We start from the raw sequence: 22,720 nt of genomic DNA on the forward strand, positions 1-22,720 counted from the left end.
GGGGGGGGAGAAACCAAATAGAATATTAGAAAAATATGGAATATAAGATTTATGGTATTTTTCAGTAATCTTATATTCATACAATTTATTTGTGTGACTTCCATCGCTTAGAGGCATCACAATATTTGGTAGATCACGCCAATCAGATCCGCTTATTGTTGGAATATGCGCCATACGTGCTTCTACTAGCGGGCCTAAATCTTTACATATGTGATCTAATAATAATGTGTCACGTACGCCATGTCTTACCTGCGCGTTAAAAACACAAACAATAAAGTTAATGCGAAACATATTTTATCAAAATGAAATTATAATTTGCCAACCTTCTTTTGGAAGTGAGATAAAGGCTCGCTGCCATAAGCCATGACATCTTCATTTTTGCCACTTTTAATATTTGGCAAATCCGATAAAGCATCTCGTACTGTAGTAACTTTGTATGGGGCTGAATCGGTCCAATCATACACCGGAGAATACTAAAGTAATAAATACGAACACCAAAGTTATAAATATGAAATACTGATTTAAAAGAAAGAAGAAAGACAATACCTTTTTATTATCTATTACAACGCTTAAATTACACGCTGATTTACTAAATACATGAAGTGGATTTGGAAACCTAGGCAGTACTTCTCCAGGGGCAGCAGCCAATATTATCATCCTAAACATAATTTATAAATTATTGTTTAAATTATCTGACATTCTATTGCTATATTAAGCAAAATTAATACCTTCTTCGAGTTTGTGGGACACCATAGTTTCCTGCCTGAAGTATTCCAAAAGTGCACTGATATCCCATTCGTATAAGGCATCTCAATGTCAATTTAAGTACCATACTTTTTTTAAATGTTACAAAATTCCGTACATTTTCCATTATAAAAAATCGAGGTCTGTAGTAGTCACAGTAAGAAAGATAAGATACCACGAGAGAATTTTTAAATAATGAATAAGCTCGAGAATTAAATCTATTCATGCCACTAAAGCCTTGACACGGAGGTCCACCACAAAGCAAATCTACTTCACCTTTTTCAGGTAAGCGTTGACCACTTACTAACATATCACCCTTAAAATTAATATATTAATTGAATTATCATGAGTAAATTATAGTTTTTCATTTTTTACATAAATTTTTTACAGTTAAATAATTACATTCATTGCTTTTTTAAGATACATATTGCAATCTCCGGTAAAAACAGCGGTGTTTGAATTATTTTGACGATAAGCGTGCGCTGCAGCTTCATCGACTTCAATTGCCCATTTACTTTCCGTGACGCCAGCTTCCTGTAAGCCTTCTGATAATCCTGTAAAAATTCAGCATTGTAAAAAATACATAACTTTTGAATGATGCACGTGCATATTGTATGTGTACCTCCACAACCAGCAAAAACATCCAAAGTTCTTAACTTTTTCGAAATCTTTATAAATTCTGGTAAAACATCTAAGGGCTTATTTTGAAATTCTAGTTTTTTACTCTTAGACTTTAATTTATCATTTTTTTTGCTAATCTTTCCGATACTGCATGCCTTTGGTGGTGGATCGTCAAATTCTTCATATTTACTAATATACATTTGAGAAAAGTAAAAACGATTAGGTCCAGCGGCTGACCACTCTTCAATACTTTGATTTAAATTATCCGAATAAGCCAAATAACATTTTCCAACTACACAAGTGAAGGGAACTGTACACTCTGCAAAATAGTAAAATGTTAAAAAAAATATCAATTTTTTATAATTACTTTATTAATGATATAACTCATTACCTTCTTCACTCCAAAACAGCATATTAATATCTGACCGTTGCTTCAAAGATTCGCTTTTGTAAGTATTCTCTGGTCGGTATAACTTTTTAACTGTGATATACAAGCTAGTGGATGCGAGTAATTTCACATTCGTTGTAGCATAAATGCAAGATATATAACCAATATCAAATGGCTCGGGTGTATCAAAATTAGAACCCTTAATACGATCATTGAACTTTCGATAATATTCGGGAAATCTGTCCTCATCGACCTCTCTTTTTGCGTGTTTTATAGCATTTTGATAAGGTGGTGGATATTTAAAATTAAATGTTTTTTGCTGCAAAAATACAGCATTACCAACTCGAAACTCCTCATCTTTATATTTCACTAAGCCATATAACACTTCTTTGCTATTTTTTTCTTCTAATTTATCAAATACTTGTGGTCTATTTTTCTGTTGTAAATTTGTGCATCGTGTACAAGCAGAACAAAAACGATATTTTATTTCTGGTCGGCAATCAAGATCTGATAATGGATCTTCAAAGCGAGCAGTATTAGGATCGTAACGTTTCTGGTAAAAAAATGACGTATTATCTTCTTTAGACTCATTCAAGCTTGAATCAATACTAATATTACCTACAATGAAATTTCATATTTAAAAGTTAAAATTTTTAATATAAGATTATATAATTAAGAAAAAATTATTGAAATTACAATAAGTATCAGAATACCTATTAAAAAACACAAATTAATATCAATAAAGGGTCAATGTTGCATTTTTTTTAATTTTTTCTTTAATTCAAGTTAACTTAATATTTAATTATAATGTTAAATTAAGTAAATAAAAGTCAAACATATTGTATAATGTAAATTAATTAATTTTAAAATTAAATGCAATGTTTATTACCTAATTCAGTCCAATTATCCGGAGTATTTTGACGAACTACCTCAGTTTTTGATTTCACATAAGAAATAGGTACATCTTGACAATCGTCTACTAAAAATAATTCACTAGAATTTGATGTTTCACCCAATATTGTTTCACTTCCTCTCCATAACCAGTTGGCATGAAACATCTTAATTCCCATTTTATTTTCCCACATATATATTACTTTTACAATTTGTAATGGTACAGTCGGATCGACAGACTCAATAAAAACATAATCATTTATTTCAATGGTTTCTGAATCAAGCTCAACCGCAGTATAAAATGCTCCTTTAGTATCTACCAGCTCTACTTTTCAAAGGCCCTATCATTTTCCTATAAGCAACAATGCTTGATTCTGCATCAAGTTCAGGCGCTTCATCAGGATCTTCGTCGTTTGCTTCCTAAATAATTCGTAAATGATTGTAAAAATTTTTTTATAATACCAATAGGACAATTTCATAATTTACATAATATCTCTCTATGCCAAAGTATTGAAAAATAGTTATGCAATTTAATACATCTAGTTTGTAATAGAATTTTATGGATATTTTTTGTTAATATTTAAAAATGTATTTTATATATTTACCTGAATTTCCATGTTCGGACATCGACGCTTTACACAGGCTTGTTTACTTCGACCAGGACCACCAAATTTGATCATACTCTTACAAGCAGCGCATTCGCCACAATCCGGTTGTTGACAGGGTTCGCATACACCACATCTGCGCCGCTTTAGAGCTATGGTATCAGTATTATTGGCCAATTGGTCAGGGAAAAAACTTTCAAACATATTATTGACCAATTGAGTAGTGGTAGCTTTTGTCCAAGTAGGTTTTTTTTCTTTCTGCGCTTTGCGTAAGAGGCCTCTACGCCAATCATCTTCTTGCTGTCTACTACTATTACGTTTTTTACCTTTCCTTATTGTTTTACCTTTTTTAAATGTTATTCCTGCAAGATCAATTAAAGCACGAATACAGGGAGTCGTAATTAATAATGGATCTTCCGATGTGGCAGATTCATCAAATGAAACAATTTGATCACAGATAAACTGAGCGTGATGTAAAAGTATATCTTCCGTGAACTTTGGTAGGCCTTTTGGCATGGCAACTATCTAAAATAAGAATATAGACTATTTAAATTGAAAAATTGAATAAATTCATACAAATGACATATTTGGGTCTTTTAATTCGAACGTTCGTCAATTCTCATATTAAATGACCGTAAAATAAAGTCTTACTTGAAGTTTATTCAATAGGTCCTCGTAAGTAGGACTTTCTTCGTCCAATAGAAATTCAATAACTGTCTTACTCATAAAACTTTTTTCTCTTACTGAAACCATAAATGAATTATACTCTTCAGAAGCATCTAGTAGAACATAATCTCCAATTTCAGTACTAAAAGATACAATCGCTTGTTCTCCACCATCAAATCCAGATACCCACCACTCAACAATAGGGCCTAAGTCTTTGCCTGGTATTCCTCCTTCGATAGAAGGATCATCTTCATAAATGGCTTTTACATAACCAGAAAAATACAGATTTACATTTTTTTCAATTAAGCCAGTATCGAATGGACATAAATGGCCATTCTTGTCATAAACGCTAACAAAGTACAAAACATAAGTATTAAAAGGATTGAAAGAAAAAACAATATTGGACAAAAATTTATTAAATATTTTATATAGTTATACCTAAACGAAGTAACTTTATTAAGTGCTCTTGCATCACCTTCGATGATATTCAATTCATCTCCATTAAATAAGCATAATTTTGGGTCCAAAAGGACCGAATACTCATCGACCGCATTATTTGGATGACCAATGTATAATCTCAAATCTGTATCATTTAATTTTTGCAAGCAAATTTCACAGATAGATTCGGTTGGTTTTACAAGCTTTTTTATGAAATCTTTAGTTTCACATTTATTCGTATCATTGCTTTGCATTTTAACTCTTTTGTTTGCGTTACCCTCTGTTGTATCATCGTCTACATCATTCTCCTTTATCTTTTGCAAAATATCGTCATTGTACGCATCTTCATTTATTTTAATTTCCTTGGAAGTTGTACCGTTCATTTCCACCAACATGCTGACGACGTACTTTCAAGTAAACTACTAAAACAAAAAGAACAGCACCTTTTGGAAATAAATATTAATTAGAATTTTACATGAATCAAAGTATCTAGTACGATCGAAGAAACAATCATGAGGTTATAGTGGCCGGTATATTCAATAGAGCACAAATTTTTTCAATCAAACAATATATTTATACGATATGTGTATGCAAGTATAAAATAACAATCCACGCGTGTTGCAAAACGTAACAAATTTGTGCACTAATTTTTGTTGTTGTTGTTGTTGTTGTTGTTGTTGTTATGAAAAAAAAAATAATTGTAAAATGCACAACGAACAAACCTTGCACAAACTTTTCGTTACCACAGATGCTGCGCGCGCACTCAAGTTCCCTCGCAAAATAAAATTACATATGCATAACCGTGAAACGTTGCACTGTCAGTGTTGTCAATTGATATAGAGTTTTTTAAAAGCACTTGGTATTCGTAATAAATTATTATAATAACAGTAATAAATATAATTAAAATGATGGTGTATTGTCGGCAACAACTATAACCAAAGGCTATTTGCGTTAAGTTAATTTTGTTAAAAGTATGTAGAGACAGGGGGGAAGAAACAACGTACGTCGCAACGATATTCTTTGAACTTAAAAATCTATTACGAAATGATTGTAGGTGTAAGCCTACGACGAACTCTCAAACCTATCGCACCGGAAACTCAGATGTGCGCAATACACTTCCGTGCTGCTTGCTTGTTGTATATGATGCAATAATTTAATTATTCATCAATAATTTAACGAAGGCGGGGTAATCGTAACAAATGAGTGCCAATAATTGAATATCGAAAAATCTTTTTGTTTCATAGTATAGGGGAATAATATTTCTGAGAATGCTTAAGGACATTAACATAAATTTGTGCGTAAATGCAATATTAACGTTATTTTTACGAATGGTATAAAATTGTGGGCTAACGCTATAAAACAACAATATACAAATAATAATGTGGTTAAATAGATATAAATGAAATTCTTAACTTAGTATAGTTAACGCTGTATTTGAAAAACTCAATGCACGTGTAAAAATGAGAGCTAATAAAGCTAATAAGCTAATAAGCTCCTTTAATAGCCATGAAAAATTTTCTATAATATGTAAATAGCTACAAAGTCCCATTAGAATCTTCATTTATGCTGAATAACTCCATTGATGCCATTGATTGTATATTTAATTTCTTTTCAACAAAAACGATGGTACGACGTATTATTGTTCATCTACTATACATAAGTTTTTATATAACATAAAACCATATGACGTAATTACAAATATTTGATAAAGAAAATGATTTTAAAATAAATATATATATATATGTATGTATATGTTGTATAATAGAGCGCCATAAAATAGTAAAATTAGCTACTATACATTTTCATAAAATGCGAATTTTATAAATAAAATCAGTTAATAAATAAATAAAAATAAAAACATAAATAAAAGAATAAATAAAAGCAATTTCTATAATTTTGTTCATAGTCGATATTAATGGTTGATATTGTCCGTTCGACTTTCGCTTCCTAACAAATATGACTGTGAAATTAGTACTTTGCAACAATTTTCCAAGTTTTATTTGGCAATCAACTAAAGCTTTCTTGATACTACCGTTACGCACAATTAAATTTAACTTTACTTACAGATAATTAAACATTAAAGATTAAAATAAATAAGCTTTAGAGACTTTTTATTCTCAAAATAATCAACGACTCTTATTTCATCTTACAATTCCACAAATTAGTTTCATAATAGTTTCACAATTACCACACAAGATTATATGAATAATTATCGTGAATTAATCTAAATTTATACACGGGAAATGGATAATCGATAAAACATGAAAATTTGATATATTATTATATTTAATAAATACATTTAAAATTACAACCATAACTAGTATATATAATAAATTTATTAATACAGTCTTTGTTTTCCTTAGAATGCAGAAAAAATTTTTAATTTTTCTACTTCAATATGGATTATTATGTAAGTGAAATATTTATGTATTTGTGTGTGTATATATATATATGAATGCATTACTAAATATTGTTTATATTTTATTTTCTTTCGGTTATTGTTTGATTTATTCATTATAATATTTTGACAACATTTGTTATCTTATTAAATTAATAATCTTATTCTCCAGGTAATCAATATAACTCCATTATTGGTAAAAGTCTTATGGGCGTGAATGTAAGACAGACAGTTGCTAGAGAAGATTATTTTCACGTCGCTATTTTACAAAGGGGTTCCGAAATTCCACGAAATATCATATGCACCGGAGCTCTCATTTCATTTTATCATATTTTAACAGCTGAGCATTGTTTCGATGAAATTGCTAACGTCGGATTCAAAGTGCTTGTTGGGTCTCATAATTTATATAATAGCATAACATATTATCCATTTTGGTATATCACCTACGATCAATGGTTTAATATATTATCCAGACCAGCTCCACTTAGAGAAAATGATGTTGCCCTCGTTAAAGTAAGACTTTTCTTTTATCTTATATAATATTGATATGTATCATAAGAAATTCATATAGTCGATCGTACAATATTTACTCGCTCTTATGGAAACTTCTAATATAGTTAACTATTCATTAGTCGTCATTCAATTATTAAATTAGGTGATCATGAAAATAAAAATGATGTAAATAATGTAAATGAACGAATAAAATTTTTTGCAGCTGATGTACAATGCACCTGTTCAAGTGACTCCTTCTCGACTTTCATCCATATACTCAGACAACTATCTATACGGTTTATCAACTCAGCTAGCTGGATGGGGTGAAACGAACAACGGTCGACCATCGAATTTGCTTCTAAAAGGCAATGTCACTGTTTTGTCGCACGAACAGTGCACTCACTATATTTCTTCAATGTGTGGATATTATTCGAGTTTACCAATTGTATATCTGTGCACCAAGAGTGAACCATCGGTAATTGTAGGAAGAGTAAGTGATCAAGGTTTATTTATGTAATAGGGTACTTCCTTCGTACTTCCATTGCAGTGTGATAGTTTGTTTTAAATAAGTAATACAATTTATTTATTTATTTATTATAATGGTTATATTTATTACCATATTTTTATTTATTATAATAGCTTAATAATACAAATAATACTGTTGAGATGCTTTTTGAAAATACGTTGAAAATACTTGAATTAAAATTAACTTTTGTTTTGTTTTTGTATTTATGTATATATATATATATATATATATATATATATATTAAAATGTTTAACTTAATGATGAAATAAAAAAGAAAGCACATTTATATAATAATGCTGAAGAGATAATGATATATTTCTGCTTGAAATTTAATTCTGTTCTGAATCTTCATTCATACAATAATATTATTATAAAATATCATATTATTATTTTACACATTGGAAGACAATTTAGAATAAAACTATTTAGTTTTTAATAAACATTACTAAATACTACTAAATAAATAATACTAAATTTTATTCTCATAAATATATTAACACAAACTATTTTTTAGGGCGACAGTGGCGGTCCACTTCTATATCAAGAGCAAATTATTGGAATTACTAAAGGAAAAGCACCATCATCGTATGAAGCAATATTACCTGAATTTGAAAAAATAAACGTCCATATTAGTATTAATTTCTATAGATCCTTTATAAACGAGATTTTAAATATGTAAAACACATTCTATGTATAAATATAAGTTATATATTTAATAAACTGATTTTAATTCGCAAGGATACGTAGAGTAATTTAACATTGATCTTGCTATTAGTTGTCGCATTGCAATGAGAAGCGCTAAAACGCGACTTGCATACTGGAACGGAACACATATATTCAAACAAGCGAACTGTTATCAGCATAACTTGGTTTATTCAAACAGTTTGTTACGGGGCAGGGCTGCATTTGAGTGCAATAAGTGATTTGATTGACGCGACTAGGTGGTTGTTGGGGGATGTGGGGGGGGGGGGGGCGTCGCAAATCAGTAAAATCTAAAGCTAATTCGAGTGTGTGTGTATTTTTTTATTTACAATACTTTATTTTATTGCTGTTTTGTTGCCGAGACTGTTTCTCTATTCTAAATATTTATTTCCTTTGTAAAATCATATTTTTTTAGTTGTCTGACTAATTATGGCTGGATAAAATGTATGATCATATAAAAATTGAATTCTCTTCAATTTAAATCTATTTGCTTTGCTCTTAATACAAATATTTTTATAAATCTATGTTTAAAAATTAAAAAAAAAAAAATTCGGTCTATATATTTAAAATAACTGAATTTATTAATATTTCACCAACTGATTTATTGAAATTTAAACCATAATAATATTGAAAAACAAGTGTTTCAGGTAAATTTATTGTTTTCGCAATAAATTTAAGGTTAAATATCGTTGAATCATTTATTTGTTATCCAGATTAATGATCTGCTGTAAACATTATAAAAATAGAAGGACTTTGACAATTTTGCAATTAAATTGATAAACTGACTAAAAAGTTTACGTAACTATAATAAGCGGAAATGATAGAAAAAGTAATGCATCTAAGTAAATTATTGTATTCAATTTTATATGGAAATTGAACAAGTTTTTAAGATTATGCCGTGAACCCTGAATCTAAATAATATTTTAATTATATATTTACATAATTAGATATTTGTAATGGAGTAATTCCTTAGTTAATATCTATATGTAACTATTACATATAGCTTACATTTTTAATTTTATACTTTGAAAAATCTATTTAATATTAATTTGATAAATACAAATATAATATATATATATATATATATATATATATATATATATTAATATTTCATCAATTGATACGAATTACAATTAAATATACTAAATTATTAACATAGAAAAAGTCATATTTGAAATGATTCTAACGCAAAAATTAATAGTTAAGAGAAGATGATTGGTTATGTTAATTTCATTAATTAAAGACAGAGACATTAAGGTTAAAGTATAGTTAAAGAATAAATCACTACTTAATGAATAATGAGTCAATAATTGTTTAAACATTCCAAATGATACATGAATATTCAATGATATTAAAGAATAAGTAGTAAATACTTATAAAAATATTTGTCAATAATAATGTGGTGAAATAATTTTTAAAATAATGTCAAAAATAAAAAATAAACAAAAGGGACAAGGTGACAACAGGTGACAATGATTTTTCTTTGTCAGAAATTTCTGCGCTAAATAGCTTCATATGAAATACAATTCATGTAAAATATCAAAAGTACAACATTTATCATTAATCAATTTCATTATAATCTAGAATTTAGGAAACATTCGGTAATAAACATATATAAACTTTATATTTTTAATACCGATTTTCCGAAATGAATATTTAATGTCCATTTTCAATACTAAAATTTATCACATTAAATCTTTATAATTCATTCATAATGAATTCATTCTAATTTTTTATTTATACGTTATACAACGTAGCTGAAAAGATTAAAAATTAATGAAAAACGTATATGTAAATATCTATCAATTTTGCATATCATTATAATCTATACATTTCAATTTTATATCTCATTTAACAATTATTGAATGCATGCATATATATATATATATATATTTTTTTTTTTTTAATTATTAAAGGTCAAGATATCATTAACATTTAACGACAAAGTTATCTATAAGACACTATAACAAGTAAATTTCGATAACCTTAACGATAGAAACAAAGTATTTCTTATATACTAGCGAATAATATATATTAATTTTTATACTTCAATAATTTAACCACTGCTAGTGCCTACATCCAATTTGTGCGCACCCATACACACCCATATATATATATATATATATATATTCACACACGCACGCATACACTCATACACACATAATCACACACGAACACACACATAAACATATACATTCATAAATACATACCTACACATATACATACACGCACGCCCGCACGCGCGCGCGCACGCAAATACATACATATACATATACATATACATATATATATATATATATGTGTGAGTGTGTGTGTGTGTTTTAGTTTTTAAATATCAATATGCAACAAAATATAATCCTTTACGCTATTCAGTTATATGTAATATTCCGTAAGTTTTTCAAAGATTCTTTTAAATTTTGTTTATATTAAGGAATAAATTAATACCTGATCGGAATGCTAACGAATTTAAAAATAAATACAATTTTTAATTCGACATCTTATTTTATAGATAATCATTATGAAAACGTTGAATCATTGCTTGGACAGAGATTACGACCAGTCACTTATGGTGAATATCCATTCGTCGTGCCGCTTATAAGCACAGATTCTGAAATTGCAGAAGAAAGTTATATTACGTGTACTGCTAATTTCCTTTCAAATTACTTCCTCCTAACGACCGAGCATTGCATCTATAACCATCAGTTTAATAATTTTCGAGTATATATGGGAAGTTACAATTTACATTTCAATCTAGAATTATATCCAATCTGGTTGATATCTTATGATCAATGGGCTACAGTTCATAATATACAAATTAATTTTAATAGCAATGACATTGGATTGATTTACGTGAGTTTCTCTTCAAAAAATAAAAGCAAAATTTTTTACAGAAATTCACAAGCATTAACATAATCATAACTAACAATTATCAAAATACAGGTTTTTAACAATTTACCATATCCTATCCACGTAACTACGTTATCGCCGATATCACCGCAAAACCGACTTTATGAATCGACTGCTAAAGTACTAGGATGGGGTAATAGGAATACTGTACCTCTCATATCGAGTGTTCTGTACGTAGGAAATGTAACTATATTATCGCCGGCGCGATGCCACCATCGTACTGAAGGACTACGAGGATCATATGTTTCGATACCGCCAACATATTTCTGCACCTCGGCTAGCCCTCATATAATAATAACATCTGTAAGTATCAAGAACATTCCCGTTCATCAAAGCCATGTTGTTCGATACTTGGCTATACTTGGCTATTGCCAAGCTTCCCCAAAGCCATTTGTTTATGTATAAGAAAGAAAAAAAAAAACTCTCAATTATTTACGTGATTGTCAAAGATTTTTATCATTGTAAAGTTAAGTAAATTTGAATATTTTAGCTTCTCGAATCATTGCAAAGTTAATATCATCAATGTTTGCTTTCGTTATAGAGTTCCACGATATTCCAAGTAACAACTGCCTTATGCACTATGAAATTTCAAATGGCAATTTTTTTGTCATTAGGTTTACAAAGGGAATGAAACTTATCCTCGCTATTGGAAAAAACCTTAAAACCTAAATTATTATCCATCTGCTTGAATATTTATCGAATGTTTAATGTTCCTAAAAATTATATCCGTACATTCAAAATCTTCGCGATAGGATTATCGCGGCTATCGTAAACAAATTACTCAGTTTACTAGTTTACTAATAAAACATATTATAAAAATTCTTATCTTTACAAAATTTTTGCTTCTATCAAATTCAAAATTAAAAGGAAACACGAATAAAATTTTTATAATATTATATTTTCATGTGTTTTTGTGATAATTTTATGAGACATGAACTTGAGTAACATGAAAAAAGAATTTTTTTAAAAACTAAAAAAAGATAACGATTGAATAGAAGTGTTTAATGAATCGTATTTAAAAAAAAAAAAAAAAAAGAAAAAAAAGAAGGATCGTCGTATCTTTAATTCGCTACTAATTTTAATGTATGGAGATAAAAAATTAATACCTATTTTCCTATATTTATGAATTCCCTTTTATCTAATAATTTTAAACATTTTTCTATTCTCCTATCTCATAGCCTACATATACGGATATAAACATATTCTATTGAATAAATAAAAAAACTAAAAAAAAAAAAATAAAATAATATGATAATTAATATAATATCTTTTGAATATTTGAAATATATTAATTTTGTATATTCTGCAGGGTGACAGTGGCGGTCCACTTCTTTACGAAGGTCAACTTATAGCAATTAGTGTGGGAACATGTCCAAAGGACGATTCAAATTATGTGCATTCTTTAAGTGTGAATCTTCACATTGGTATAGATTACTACAGAATGTTCATTTCAACAATAACAGGAATAATTGTATAAAAGTAAAACTGTATTCGCTAAAATAAAATTACTATTTTTTTTTTAATATCTTATAATTTGTAATATTATATCACAATTAATTTAATCTTTTAGTGCGTTTGAAAATGACGACCAATTAATTCATATTTTCAGAACTTAATAATTTCTTTCATTGATGTAGTATTGATAATTCTACAGTTTAGGCTAATTTTATTTAATTGTTTTTCAACAATGAGATTAGCACGTACGGTTTTCATGTTCTGATAAGAAATCGAAACGACAATTTGTGTATTAACGCCACTCAAGTTCCTTAAATTCATTAAATTTATATGAAAAGTTTTAATTATTAATTCCATGGGTATAATAAGTGAATTAACTATTCGTTATAACGTTGATATAACGCTTTTTGCCCTTCTTATGAAAATTAAAAATTACATTATGCAAACTTATTAAAGATAAAAGTTTCCACTTTACGTATTCGAATCTAGTTAGCTAAAATGAATAATCAAGGGTCATTGTTATAAAATTTTTGAAATAGTTAAATTAATTTGACAACTACATTATTTATTTGCACTAATACAATACATGATTTATAATCCATACTTGATTTTATGAGATTAAATTTCTGAATAATTTATCAATCGATGGATTATTCGTTAATCAATTATTAATTTGAACTCGTTGAAGTAAATTAAAGACCGTGTAAGTCATTTTAATTATCTAAAAATAATTTCAATATAATCGTTAAATATTTTGTTTAATGAATATTATTGAATTATGTAATTGAAAAATACCCAAGCATAAGTTTTTACAGAAAGCTGACATAAGCCGTGGTAGGACATTGTTAATCCTTTTGCACCCATAAGCATTGCAAAGTAGTATGATTTTCTATCCTTTGTCGTTAATTCTAGCCAATTACTTTTATACACTGCATTCAATATCTTTTCGCTCTAGAAGAATAATTCAAATATAGCTTAATATTAGTACATTAAGGGTATATTGAATTTTAATAAAATACCTTCACTGTTAGCTGATTGCCAAACCAACAAAACAAAAATACCTCATTGATTAAAGTAAAAAAATATAATGCCAAAACGCCGTGCTCGCTAAAGGAAACATTCTTCTACAGTATAAAAAAAATATAAAGTAATCCTTAATTATCGCAATGTGAGGACGAGTAATAACTAGTTAATAAAATGATAAAATAATTTACATATATATATATATATATATATATATATATATATATATGTATATTTTTTTCTTCTTTTCTTTTTTTTTTAATGATAAATCGACATGTTAACCATGTCAACAACATCTACGCTTATCATTACAATTATTGTAATTGCCGTTGTAATTAAAGCGCGTTTGATTTGAATATATATTTAAGATAGGTAATTAGATTAAGATATTCTGTAATTTTGTTAATACATACGTTCAATAATAATTTAATGCAATATTGAAAACTAATAATTATATTTTAGAGAGCCGGGAATCAAATTTGTTTTTTTCTTTTGTATTTTACATATTAGACAGTAGAATATTATGTTAAAAAGATATTAGTTAAGATTTGTATTCTTGAGTGACGCGTAATTTAAAATAAAAAAAAAAAAATAAAATAAAAAAAAAAATGTGTGCAAGGCTTATTGAACAGCGGTAAATGGCTATCTGGTAAATTTGTTTAATAGCCACGGATTTTGCTACAGGATTGCTACAGAAAAATTTTCGATAAATTTACATTTGTCAAATTAATTTACGTGCCAATTAATTAGACTTCGAGAAATCAAGTGATTATCATAAATATGACATTGTGCGCATATTTTATATAATTTTATATTATAAATAGATGAAATTTTGTAAATAAAATATTGTTTCAAAAGCTTTACCTGCACCAGTTGAAACAAAACGAGGCAAATAACCAATAAACATATTGAGAAAAACGGTATTATTATAATCATGAAAAAATTTTCCGTTCTCTGAAATATATCTTTTATTAAATTATGATGCATAACAATATATTTTATTGACTTTTTCCTTGAGAATTTTTCTACGTTTTCACTCCAAGTGACGATTCTATAGCAACACAGCTCTAACTGGCCAGAAATTAAGCAAATAAATGATACTCCCATACTGTCTAAAACGATGTGTAACAAAACACTTATAATATTCATCAACACCTCGTAAAAATATACCAAGGCATAAACAGTTGGATTTGTAAGATCAACTGGGCTATAAATATTAAAAGGAAGAACTCTTTTGTGTAATTCTTGTTTTAGGATTGGTAACAATATTAGAAATATCCCTGCTAATATGGCTAGCGACCTGTAGTAAGTTAAAATTTTCGTAGTCAAATTTTTATATTCTAGGATAATATTATTTTCCTGTGGTGTCTTTGGTTGGCAAATTTCCATTCGAAAACTATCCAGTAGTTTATTCATATTTTTACGTTGAATTTTAAAATTTATCATTTTGAAGAAGAAACTAATATAGGTCAATACTATTGACAAAGTCTCGATAAAAATTTTCAAATTACCATTAGCTAAGACTGATGTTGCTGCAACTTGCAGACAGATAAAACTAAAAATCATAATTATAGTGACAATTGAATATATTTCTTTAATTATCCAAAAGCTTTCATCTGCTTGATACCACAAACCTAGATACCGTAACATTCGAAAATGATCAGGTAATATGTCCATTATAATAAATTTTTTTTAATTTATTTTTAACTTTAAATGCCCAACACTAGTGAATAGATATTCTGAATTGTCTCATATCGCGAATGATGCGTACGAATTCTCGATTTTCTCAATTGGTATTACGTATGAATAATATATTCGGCAATTATGTGATTATTTCAAATAGCTCAAAGAACATACATCGTTTTCTACTTTACTAATAGTAGTTTGCATATTTGAAATTGAAATTGCTTCTACTTACATTTGTTACATTCCTATTTATTATTTTAACATATGACATAAAGTGACTTTGTACCGATTATATTATTTCTTGGAATAACAATAACAATAATAGCAATAATAATAACAACGGCAAGAGCAGCATCAACAGCAGCAACAAGGACGACGACGACGACGACGACGACGACAACAACAATAATAATAATATTAAACAATAAAATTTAAAATAATAAAAAATCTATGAAATATTATAATATTAGTTTTAATAATTATTTTTCTCCAAGATGATTTTTTGTTCTCTTTGTCTAAATTTTGCAAATGAATATGCTTTATTCTTAAAAACACTAATTTTATTAGTAATTCTTAGTTCTCTTGATTAGAAATCGTATTTTCAGAGAAAAGGAAAATTATCCATAAAATTGTTTAAATTTTTAAAGTCTTCGAGATACTTTTAGTACAAAGTAAGTAATCATTTTTCATCGTATTTAATTATTTCTTATAAATTGTCAATGTATATTTAAATGGAAGCATATATATTATATAAAATATCGTAACAATATCGATATGTTATGTACTTTTGAGCTGAAACACAATGTTATCTCTAAATAATATTTGACCAAGTTGTACTTTCATCATTGTAAAAATATAAATAAGCCATAAAATTCAATACATTAAAAAATGTTTCCTTATTTTCCAAATTGTTTATCCTATTAAATTGACTCGACTTTGTATTATTAAACCAATTACATATTACATCAAAATTTAATATGGATTAGTGCAATAGCCAATACTTCATTGGCATATGCAACGACTAACAACTTTATGTGCCTATTATTTGACAAACAACGTGTGATTTGTTATGCAAAAACACGATGCAGAGCATGTGAACGTGCTCAGCTGTACTGTCGCCTTGTATTAAAATATTCAAGGACATAATATAATCCAGATTAGAAATATATGTACACACACACGCGCGCGCGCAAAAACATATGCACGCGCATGCACGCATATATATATAAATATATATATATATATATATATATGTATGTATGTATGTATGTATACGTAAGATAGATAATAAAGTAGATAAAAATAATTATTATTTTATTGTTTGTTTGGGCCACTTAAATTATCTTTGACTTAATTTTCACTCACGTCCAATAAAATAATTGCATCAAGAGATTACTAATAATTCGTAATATATTTACTTTCTAATAACAAATTGTTATCAAATAAAAATTATCTTATATTTAGCATATGCTTTTTATCAAACTCTATTTCTTTTCTAGAATACTGAATTGGATTGTCGATATAACGAAGCGATAACTTATGAGTGTTGTTGATAAACATATTTTTATTTCGTTATTATTGTTTTTTTTTTTTTTTTGTAGTAAATAAGTTTGCTTACACAAATTAAATAGCCTCATAAAAGTATCGATAAATTAAAAAATTAAAAAATTAAAAAATTAAAAAATTTCAAGCTATATATTAAATTATGAATCTTAATTCACAATTCTTTATAATTTATTCTATCATTGCAAAATTTTATTTTCACATCGTATTCATAATACTTGAAAATCATTTAAATAATTTGTTATCGTTAAATTTTTATTTTAACACATGTTCGACACATTTTCATGTCATGTATCAAGTAAAATAAATATTATTGGTAATTGTGCGAGAGAATAGCTGCTATTCGAATAATTTAAATTCGCTAATATATACTTTTTAAATAATCAGCTTTAAAGAGTTTTATGAATATAAAATATGCGAATGAAGTAATTCAAGAACAATAATAATGAAATGAAAATAAGAGCTTATAAAGAAAATATTTTTAAAACATTGAAAGGTTTTTATGTTAATATTTACTATTATCATATTGCTGAAATAAAATTGTTATTATAGTTAATAAATTTATAAGATTTTGAACACTAAATTTTCAATTGCATTAAACATATAGAATATAGAAAATATTAAAAACTTTTTACATATTTATTTAATGACAATATACTGTATTCGTATAAATATTAGACACATATTCGAAGAGAAGCAATAAAAATATCCGTACAATAACGATAAAAAAAAACTATACCTTTAGTTAGATATTTTTTATTTATTAAAACAGCTATATCATTCAGACATAAGTTTTGAATTGAATAACACAAGAAAAGAAAACAATATCATCCTGAGATATTATATGTAATTATATAAATTATATATAGGATTATATATATATATATATATATATATATATATATATATATATAGATAATCTGAACTAAAATAACTGAAATTATTTTTCACCGGTCCAAGTCGAAACAAAGTCCAAATAAATGACGTATCGGGTTATTCCTGTATTACCGATGATCATAAAACTAATTCGACATCTTAAATTATTTCTTATTATAAATATTCTGGATACTTGAAAATCGTTGAAAATCTTATTAACGATCAAAGTTCTGGAAATGTTCTTTACACGCAGTCAATTATACCCAATGAGATATTGCTGGATAATACAGTGTAAACTAAATTACAAAGGAAAATTGTTATCGATACACTTGCGAACCGATCGGCACCATGAAAGTATATTGTAGATGAAATTGTAAAACCGATTGAAGGAGAGTTTAAGAAAAGCAAATGAAAATCAATCGTAAAAATGGAGTATTTTATTTACCGTAAGATCATAACGAAGCGCAAGGTATACGAATAAAATCATTTTAAGTCTAATTGTCTTTTTTAATTTTAATTAAAAATTTAAATAAACCTTGCAAATAAACCAGGCATTCTCCTTTGCTGAGGATGAATGAAAAATCGAAGGAATGACGCGCGAAGAAAATTAGCAGCCACGCAAAGAGAATTATGAGGTAAGTATTATCTCATAGAACATCCTGTTCCCTCGAAGCTTGAAGCCTAAAGTTGCTTAAAGCTAAATTAATTTCAATAAACCCATTGCTAATTAATCTTGGTTGCGCCTTGTATATTTATGAATTCTGCTCAAAGGCAATCTAATCCAATTTATTCCAGTTTCAATATCTCAAATTTGCGTTACTCAATGGATTTTTTTGCTTTTAATAAATCAATCAGCGCTGCGTTAATTATAAAAAGGCATGTTCGGCGTGTTGCTGATTATTCATCTTTCTTTTGAACCGCGAATTTTTAAACCGCGAAGTGGTGAAAAACAATAGAGCATCGCCTTGATAAACTTCACATTGTCACACTTGCGCGCTAAATTTAAATGTCTAGCCATTTAGCTATCTTTTCTTAATCCCTATACGTCTGGTTAATCGACGTCAGGAGGAAAAGTGAGTCGTTCACTCGCTCTCGTCATCTCGCCATTCCACCAGCTGGCGTCAATGCAAATTTAATCTACGTCCACGCTTCTGCAACCACCGAGCATTAGTTGCAAATTAACGAGTACCCTGCAAGTACTCGCTTCACGGCCTAAGCACCCACGTGACCACGCATAAACATGGAATATGGATTAACACAGTTGCCAAGAGGTGGCCAAGCGAAATATTGTAAGCAGGATATGTAACATATCGGCATGATATTGTGTCGGCTGCTTAGGTACTCAGGTACACTCATCCACGAGTCTATGAATTACTAGTGCGAGGCTCGGGCTCGTTGCGGTACTTCATTATGAGCTGGTAATTTTGGTAAAGATGCATTTTATTCTGTAATGAAATTGGCTCATTTTCATTTGGAACAAATGGTATTCAGTGTGTTTAGGTTAAATATAAATCTAGCCAGCTTAGGTTTTACTCGTTGCGAAATTGATGGGGTACATAGCCATGAAAGAGGTCCTGTTGCAGAAATAAAACTGTAATTTTCATTATAAAGTAAGCAGATGCTGGTCGTAAGAACTTGGAAAATTTCCTCCTTTTTGTGTAAAAAAGGTCTGTAATAATAATGATAGCATGTTTGTGGCGAAATACCAAAATTTAGCCTAGAACTTATATATTCTACTTAAATTAAATCTACTCACTTTTATTTAAACATTTAGATTGTTTACTTTTATCGTTTCCTTTTGTCACTTTTAGAGACCTACGCATTCCCAAATTATATGAATTTTCATTTATGCGAGATATTTATAAAAAAAATTATTTCATCCATTTATTTGTATTGCTGTTAATTTGACGATATCAACACACATTGTATTTGGCAGATTAGCATTTAAATATAGTTTTATATTTATCAGTTTATCAATGGAATTTTATTTAATTTCAAAATATAAGATTACATAATAGAGAAACGGCAAAAAACGCAGACTGAGCGATTAAGCTTATCAAGACATAAGTTTTTTTCTATAAATCAATAGCGTGGCAGCAGTTTTCATTTAATCGAGCAAAGTTAAATCCAAAGTATAAAATGCTATGCCATTTCATTAAGACAGGCAGCAATAAAATTAATTTCTCATACGCTCGACTATGTCATTTGTACTCGACGAAAGCTACTAAGGTAATATCAATTAACTCAACTAATATTAATATTTATTTTATAATTTTTAAAAAATTTTTTTAGGATTCTAAAGATGTTTCGGAGATTAAAGACATGAAAGCACCGCATCCAGATCCAATGACTAAAATACGTCAATGCTTACAAAGAGATGCTGCATTAATAAAAAACAATCTAACGTTTTGGAAAGATAAGCCAAATCCCGCTTTAGATAAAGATGGAAGAGTTATAAATTGGGATAATCCTAATGCGCCAATTTTTCCAAATTATTGCGATATTTTAATAATTGGCGGAGGTGCCATAGGCAGTTCTATAGCTTATTGGTGTAAGCGTCTTGGCAAAGCAAGTTTACGTGTTGCTGTCGTTGAAAAGGATCCCACTGTATGCTAAATTCTATACTCGTTCTTCATTATTAAAATTTAATGTTTGTGGAAAAAATGTTATCCATAGTTATGGCGCATCAATACGTTATGACGATTTATTATGAATTTCTATTAACTCGACAGTTTTATCAGTTGTAAATTTTTCCTTATAAAATTCATTGGTTCACAATTAATCTCAATTCTTAATTATGTCTTAATAATTAATAATTACTTCAATCCTTTCAATATTTATTTTAGTATAAACAAGCATCGACTGTTTTATCGGTTGGTGGCTTAAGGCAGCAATTCTCTTTGGAGGAAAATATTGAGATGTCACTGTTTGGTGCTGAATTTTTACGGAATATAAATCAGTACTTAGGAATTGAGGGAGAGCCTCCCGTAGACGTACAATTTCACCCGTATGGATATTTGTCACTAGCTAAAGCCGAACATTCTGAACTATTAAAGAAAAATTCTGAATTACAAAATTCTTTGGGAGCTAGAAATGTAATTTTGAATGCAAAGCAGTTAAAATATAAATTTCCTTGGCTTACGACCGATGATATTGAGATTGGTTGTCTTGGGTTAGAAAATGAAGGATGGTTTGATCCATGGTCTCTTTTATATGCCTTAAAATGTAAGGCATTATCGTTGGGAGTAGATTACGTTACTGCGGAAGCGAAAGGATTTAGTTTTAAAATTGACAAAAATGCATTCGTTTCCGGTGTCCAGCAAGGGGAGCACCAGCAGCTTGAATATTTAGTTGTGAGCAAGACTTTAAATTATTATTAAATTATTAAACAAGGGAAATAGTTTTAAGCTCAAGGAGTGAATTTTAGGGTATATGTATTGTAAAATCAATTTCGTCTATACTTTACTGCATTGTAAACACAAATTAAGATACATTTGAATTTTTTTCTGTTTTTCACAGTTTTAAATTAAGCAAATTAAATGACTATTTTCAACTAATATTCTTGACAATTTTAAGAGAGTTTGTAAATAAATTATCCTAACTGAGCAAAACCAATTTTCAAATGCAAATAGTACCAATGCGAATCTACACTTTTCGAGATCTATTTAATTGAAAATTCATTGAAATCATTTCCCTTTGTAAAAAAATTATTCATACAAATTATAATACTTAGGCATTCTTTGGCAAGTTATGAGCATTGTAATTAATATTGTCATTTGATGTTAATTTAGGTACAAACGGAAGATGGCCAATTGCGACCCATGTATTTCAGCAAATGCATTATTGCTGCTGGTGCATTCAGCGGAAATATTGCAAAAATGGCGAAGATTGGTTACGACAAGGATATGTTATCTGTACCATTGCCAGTAGAGCCTAGGTATAATATATGAAATTACGTATTATATTAAGTTTCTTTTATTATCAAACTCGTATGTCATAAAACATGTATTCAAAAATATTTTAGGAAACGGTATGTTTATTGCTTTCATGCTCCCAGTGGACCAGGACTGAATATCCCATTGACTATAGATCCAACGGGTACCTATTTTCGACGAGAAGGCTTAGCCAACTATTATATTTGTGGTCTTTCTCCCGAAGAAGATGAAGAGCCTTCTATAGATAACTTGGACGTTGACCAATATTATTTTGAAAACAAAATTTGGCCTATTCTAGCGAAACGAGTAAAAACTTTTGAAAATTTGAAGGTTTAACATGCTTTAATTTACAAAAATATATTATACTTTTAGTTTGTCACAATTTGTCAATATTTATTTACATATATCGATTATTAAACTTTCCAGATTAAATCTTCATGGGCAGGATACTATGAATACAATACATATGATGAAAATGGTATTATAGGTTATCATCCGTATCATGATAATTTAATTATTTGTACTGGCTTCAGTGGTCATGGTATTCAACAAGCACCAGCTGTCGGTCGAGCAGTATCAGAATTAATAGAGCACAAGGAATATACAACTATAAATTTATCCAGATTATCTTTTGAAAGATTTATTATTAATGAACCAATCAAAGAAAATAATATTTGGTAAAATTTTAAATGATTTATAAAATATTTTGTAAATAACTGTGTAAAATAAAATATTATATTTAATTTAAAAATTAAATTTATTTATTATTATCGATCATATATGATCACACAAAATAAGTATATA

The 22,720-nt window shown here is 28.2% G+C and overlaps 5 protein-coding genes across 5 annotated transcripts in view; 3 read left to right on the forward strand and 2 right to left on the reverse strand.

The window, feature by feature from the left end:
* Nucleotides 1–4,962, reverse strand: part of LOC105368794 (DNA (cytosine-5)-methyltransferase 1-like) — a 5,674-nt gene extending 712 nt beyond the window's left edge. Inside the window, 12 exon segments of the mRNA XM_011507919.1 lie at nt 82–249; nt 324–473; nt 547–658; nt 729–1,060; nt 1,147–1,298; nt 1,367–1,684; nt 1,757–2,371; nt 2,643–2,962; nt 2,964–3,064; nt 3,250–3,774; nt 3,901–4,264; nt 4,354–4,962. Coding sequence (XP_011506221.1) covers nt 82–249; nt 324–473; nt 547–658; nt 729–1,060; nt 1,147–1,298; nt 1,367–1,684; nt 1,757–2,371; nt 2,643–2,962; nt 2,964–3,064; nt 3,250–3,774; nt 3,901–4,264; nt 4,354–4,748 — 3,552 coding nt within the window. The 5' untranslated portion in view covers nt 4,749–4,962.
* Nucleotides 4,963–6,717: 1,755 nt separating this feature from the next.
* LOC105359054 (chymotrypsin-1-like) lies at nt 6,718–8,448 on the forward strand. Its single transcript, XM_011495529.1, has 4 exons — nt 6,718–6,763; nt 6,924–7,264; nt 7,467–7,733; nt 8,284–8,448. Exons 1-4 carry the CDS (start codon nt 6,718–6,720, stop codon nt 8,446–8,448), a joined length of 819 nt encoding a protein of 272 aa, XP_011493831.1.
* A 2,363-nt stretch (nt 8,449–10,811) lies between these two features.
* LOC105359055 (chymotrypsin-2-like) lies at nt 10,812–12,855 on the forward strand. The gene is made up of 4 exons (XM_011495531.1): nt 10,812–10,860; nt 10,981–11,321; nt 11,412–11,681; nt 12,688–12,855. The coding sequence occupies exons 1-4, from the start codon at nt 10,812–10,814 to the stop codon at nt 12,853–12,855; spliced, it is 828 nt and encodes a 275-aa protein (XP_011493833.1).
* Nucleotides 12,856–13,494: 639 nt separating this feature from the next.
* LOC105359056 (odorant receptor 4-like) lies at nt 13,495–15,533 on the reverse strand. Its single transcript, XM_011495532.1, has 5 exons — nt 15,196–15,533; nt 14,721–15,063; nt 13,853–13,957; nt 13,629–13,784; nt 13,495–13,554 (listed from the first exon to the last, which is right to left on the reverse strand). Exons 1-5 carry the CDS (start codon nt 15,531–15,533, stop codon nt 13,495–13,497), a joined length of 1,002 nt encoding a protein of 333 aa, XP_011493834.1.
* A 4,282-nt stretch (nt 15,534–19,815) lies between these two features.
* On the forward strand, nt 19,816–22,597 carry LOC105368795 (FAD-dependent oxidoreductase domain-containing protein 1). Its single transcript, XM_011507920.1, has 6 exons — nt 19,816–20,210; nt 20,274–20,588; nt 20,828–21,334; nt 21,773–21,918; nt 22,006–22,246; nt 22,343–22,597. The coding sequence occupies exons 1-6, from the start codon at nt 20,121–20,123 to the stop codon at nt 22,595–22,597; spliced, it is 1,554 nt and encodes a 517-aa protein (XP_011506222.1). The 5' UTR covers nt 19,816–20,120.
* Nucleotides 22,598–22,720: the final 123 nt, after the last annotated feature.

The sequence above is a fragment of the Ceratosolen solmsi genome, unplaced genomic scaffold (assembly GCF_000503995.2).
Source record: "Ceratosolen solmsi marchali unplaced genomic scaffold, CerSol_1.0 scaffold1, whole genome shotgun sequence".
Lineage (NCBI taxonomy): Eukaryota > Metazoa > Arthropoda > Insecta > Hymenoptera > Agaonidae > Ceratosolen > Ceratosolen solmsi.

Coding starts and splice junctions, on each gene's coding strand:
- LOC105359054 (XM_011495529.1), top strand. CDS start 6,718: ATGCAGAAAAAATTTTTAATTTTTCTACTTCAATATGGATTATTAT. Junction 6,764..6,923: donor ACTTCAATATGGATTATTAT/GTAAGTGAAATA, acceptor CTTATTCTCCAG/GTAATCAATATAACTCCATT. Junction 7,734..8,283: donor CATCGGTAATTGTAGGAAGA/GTAAGTGATCAA, acceptor ACTATTTTTTAG/GGCGACAGTGGCGGTCCACT.
- LOC105359056 (XM_011495532.1), bottom strand. CDS start 15,533: ATGGACATATTACCTGATCATTTTCGAATGTTACGGTATCTAGGTTTG. Junction 15,064..15,195: donor GAAAATAATATTATCCTAGA/ATATAAAAATTT, acceptor TAATATTTATAG/CCCAGTTGATCTTACAAATC. Junction 13,785..13,852: donor GCAATCAGCTAACAGTGAAG/GTATTTTATTAA, acceptor TTATTCTTCTAG/AGCGAAAAGATATTGAATGC.
- LOC105368795 (XM_011507920.1), top strand. CDS start 20,121: ATGCTATGCCATTTCATTAAGACAGGCAGCAATAAAATTAATTTCTCA. Junction 21,335..21,772: donor AGCAGCTTGAATATTTAGTT/GTGAGCAAGACT, acceptor ATGTTAATTTAG/GTACAAACGGAAGATGGCCA. Junction 21,919..22,005: donor CCATTGCCAGTAGAGCCTAG/GTATAATATATG, acceptor AAAATATTTTAG/GAAACGGTATGTTTATTGCT.
- LOC105359055 (XM_011495531.1), top strand. CDS start 10,812: ATGCAACAAAATATAATCCTTTACGCTATTCAGTTATATGTAATATTC. Junction 10,861..10,980: donor TCAGTTATATGTAATATTCC/GTAAGTTTTTCA, acceptor CTTATTTTATAG/ATAATCATTATGAAAACGTT. Junction 11,322..11,411: donor ATGACATTGGATTGATTTAC/GTGAGTTTCTCT, acceptor ATCAAAATACAG/GTTTTTAACAATTTACCATA.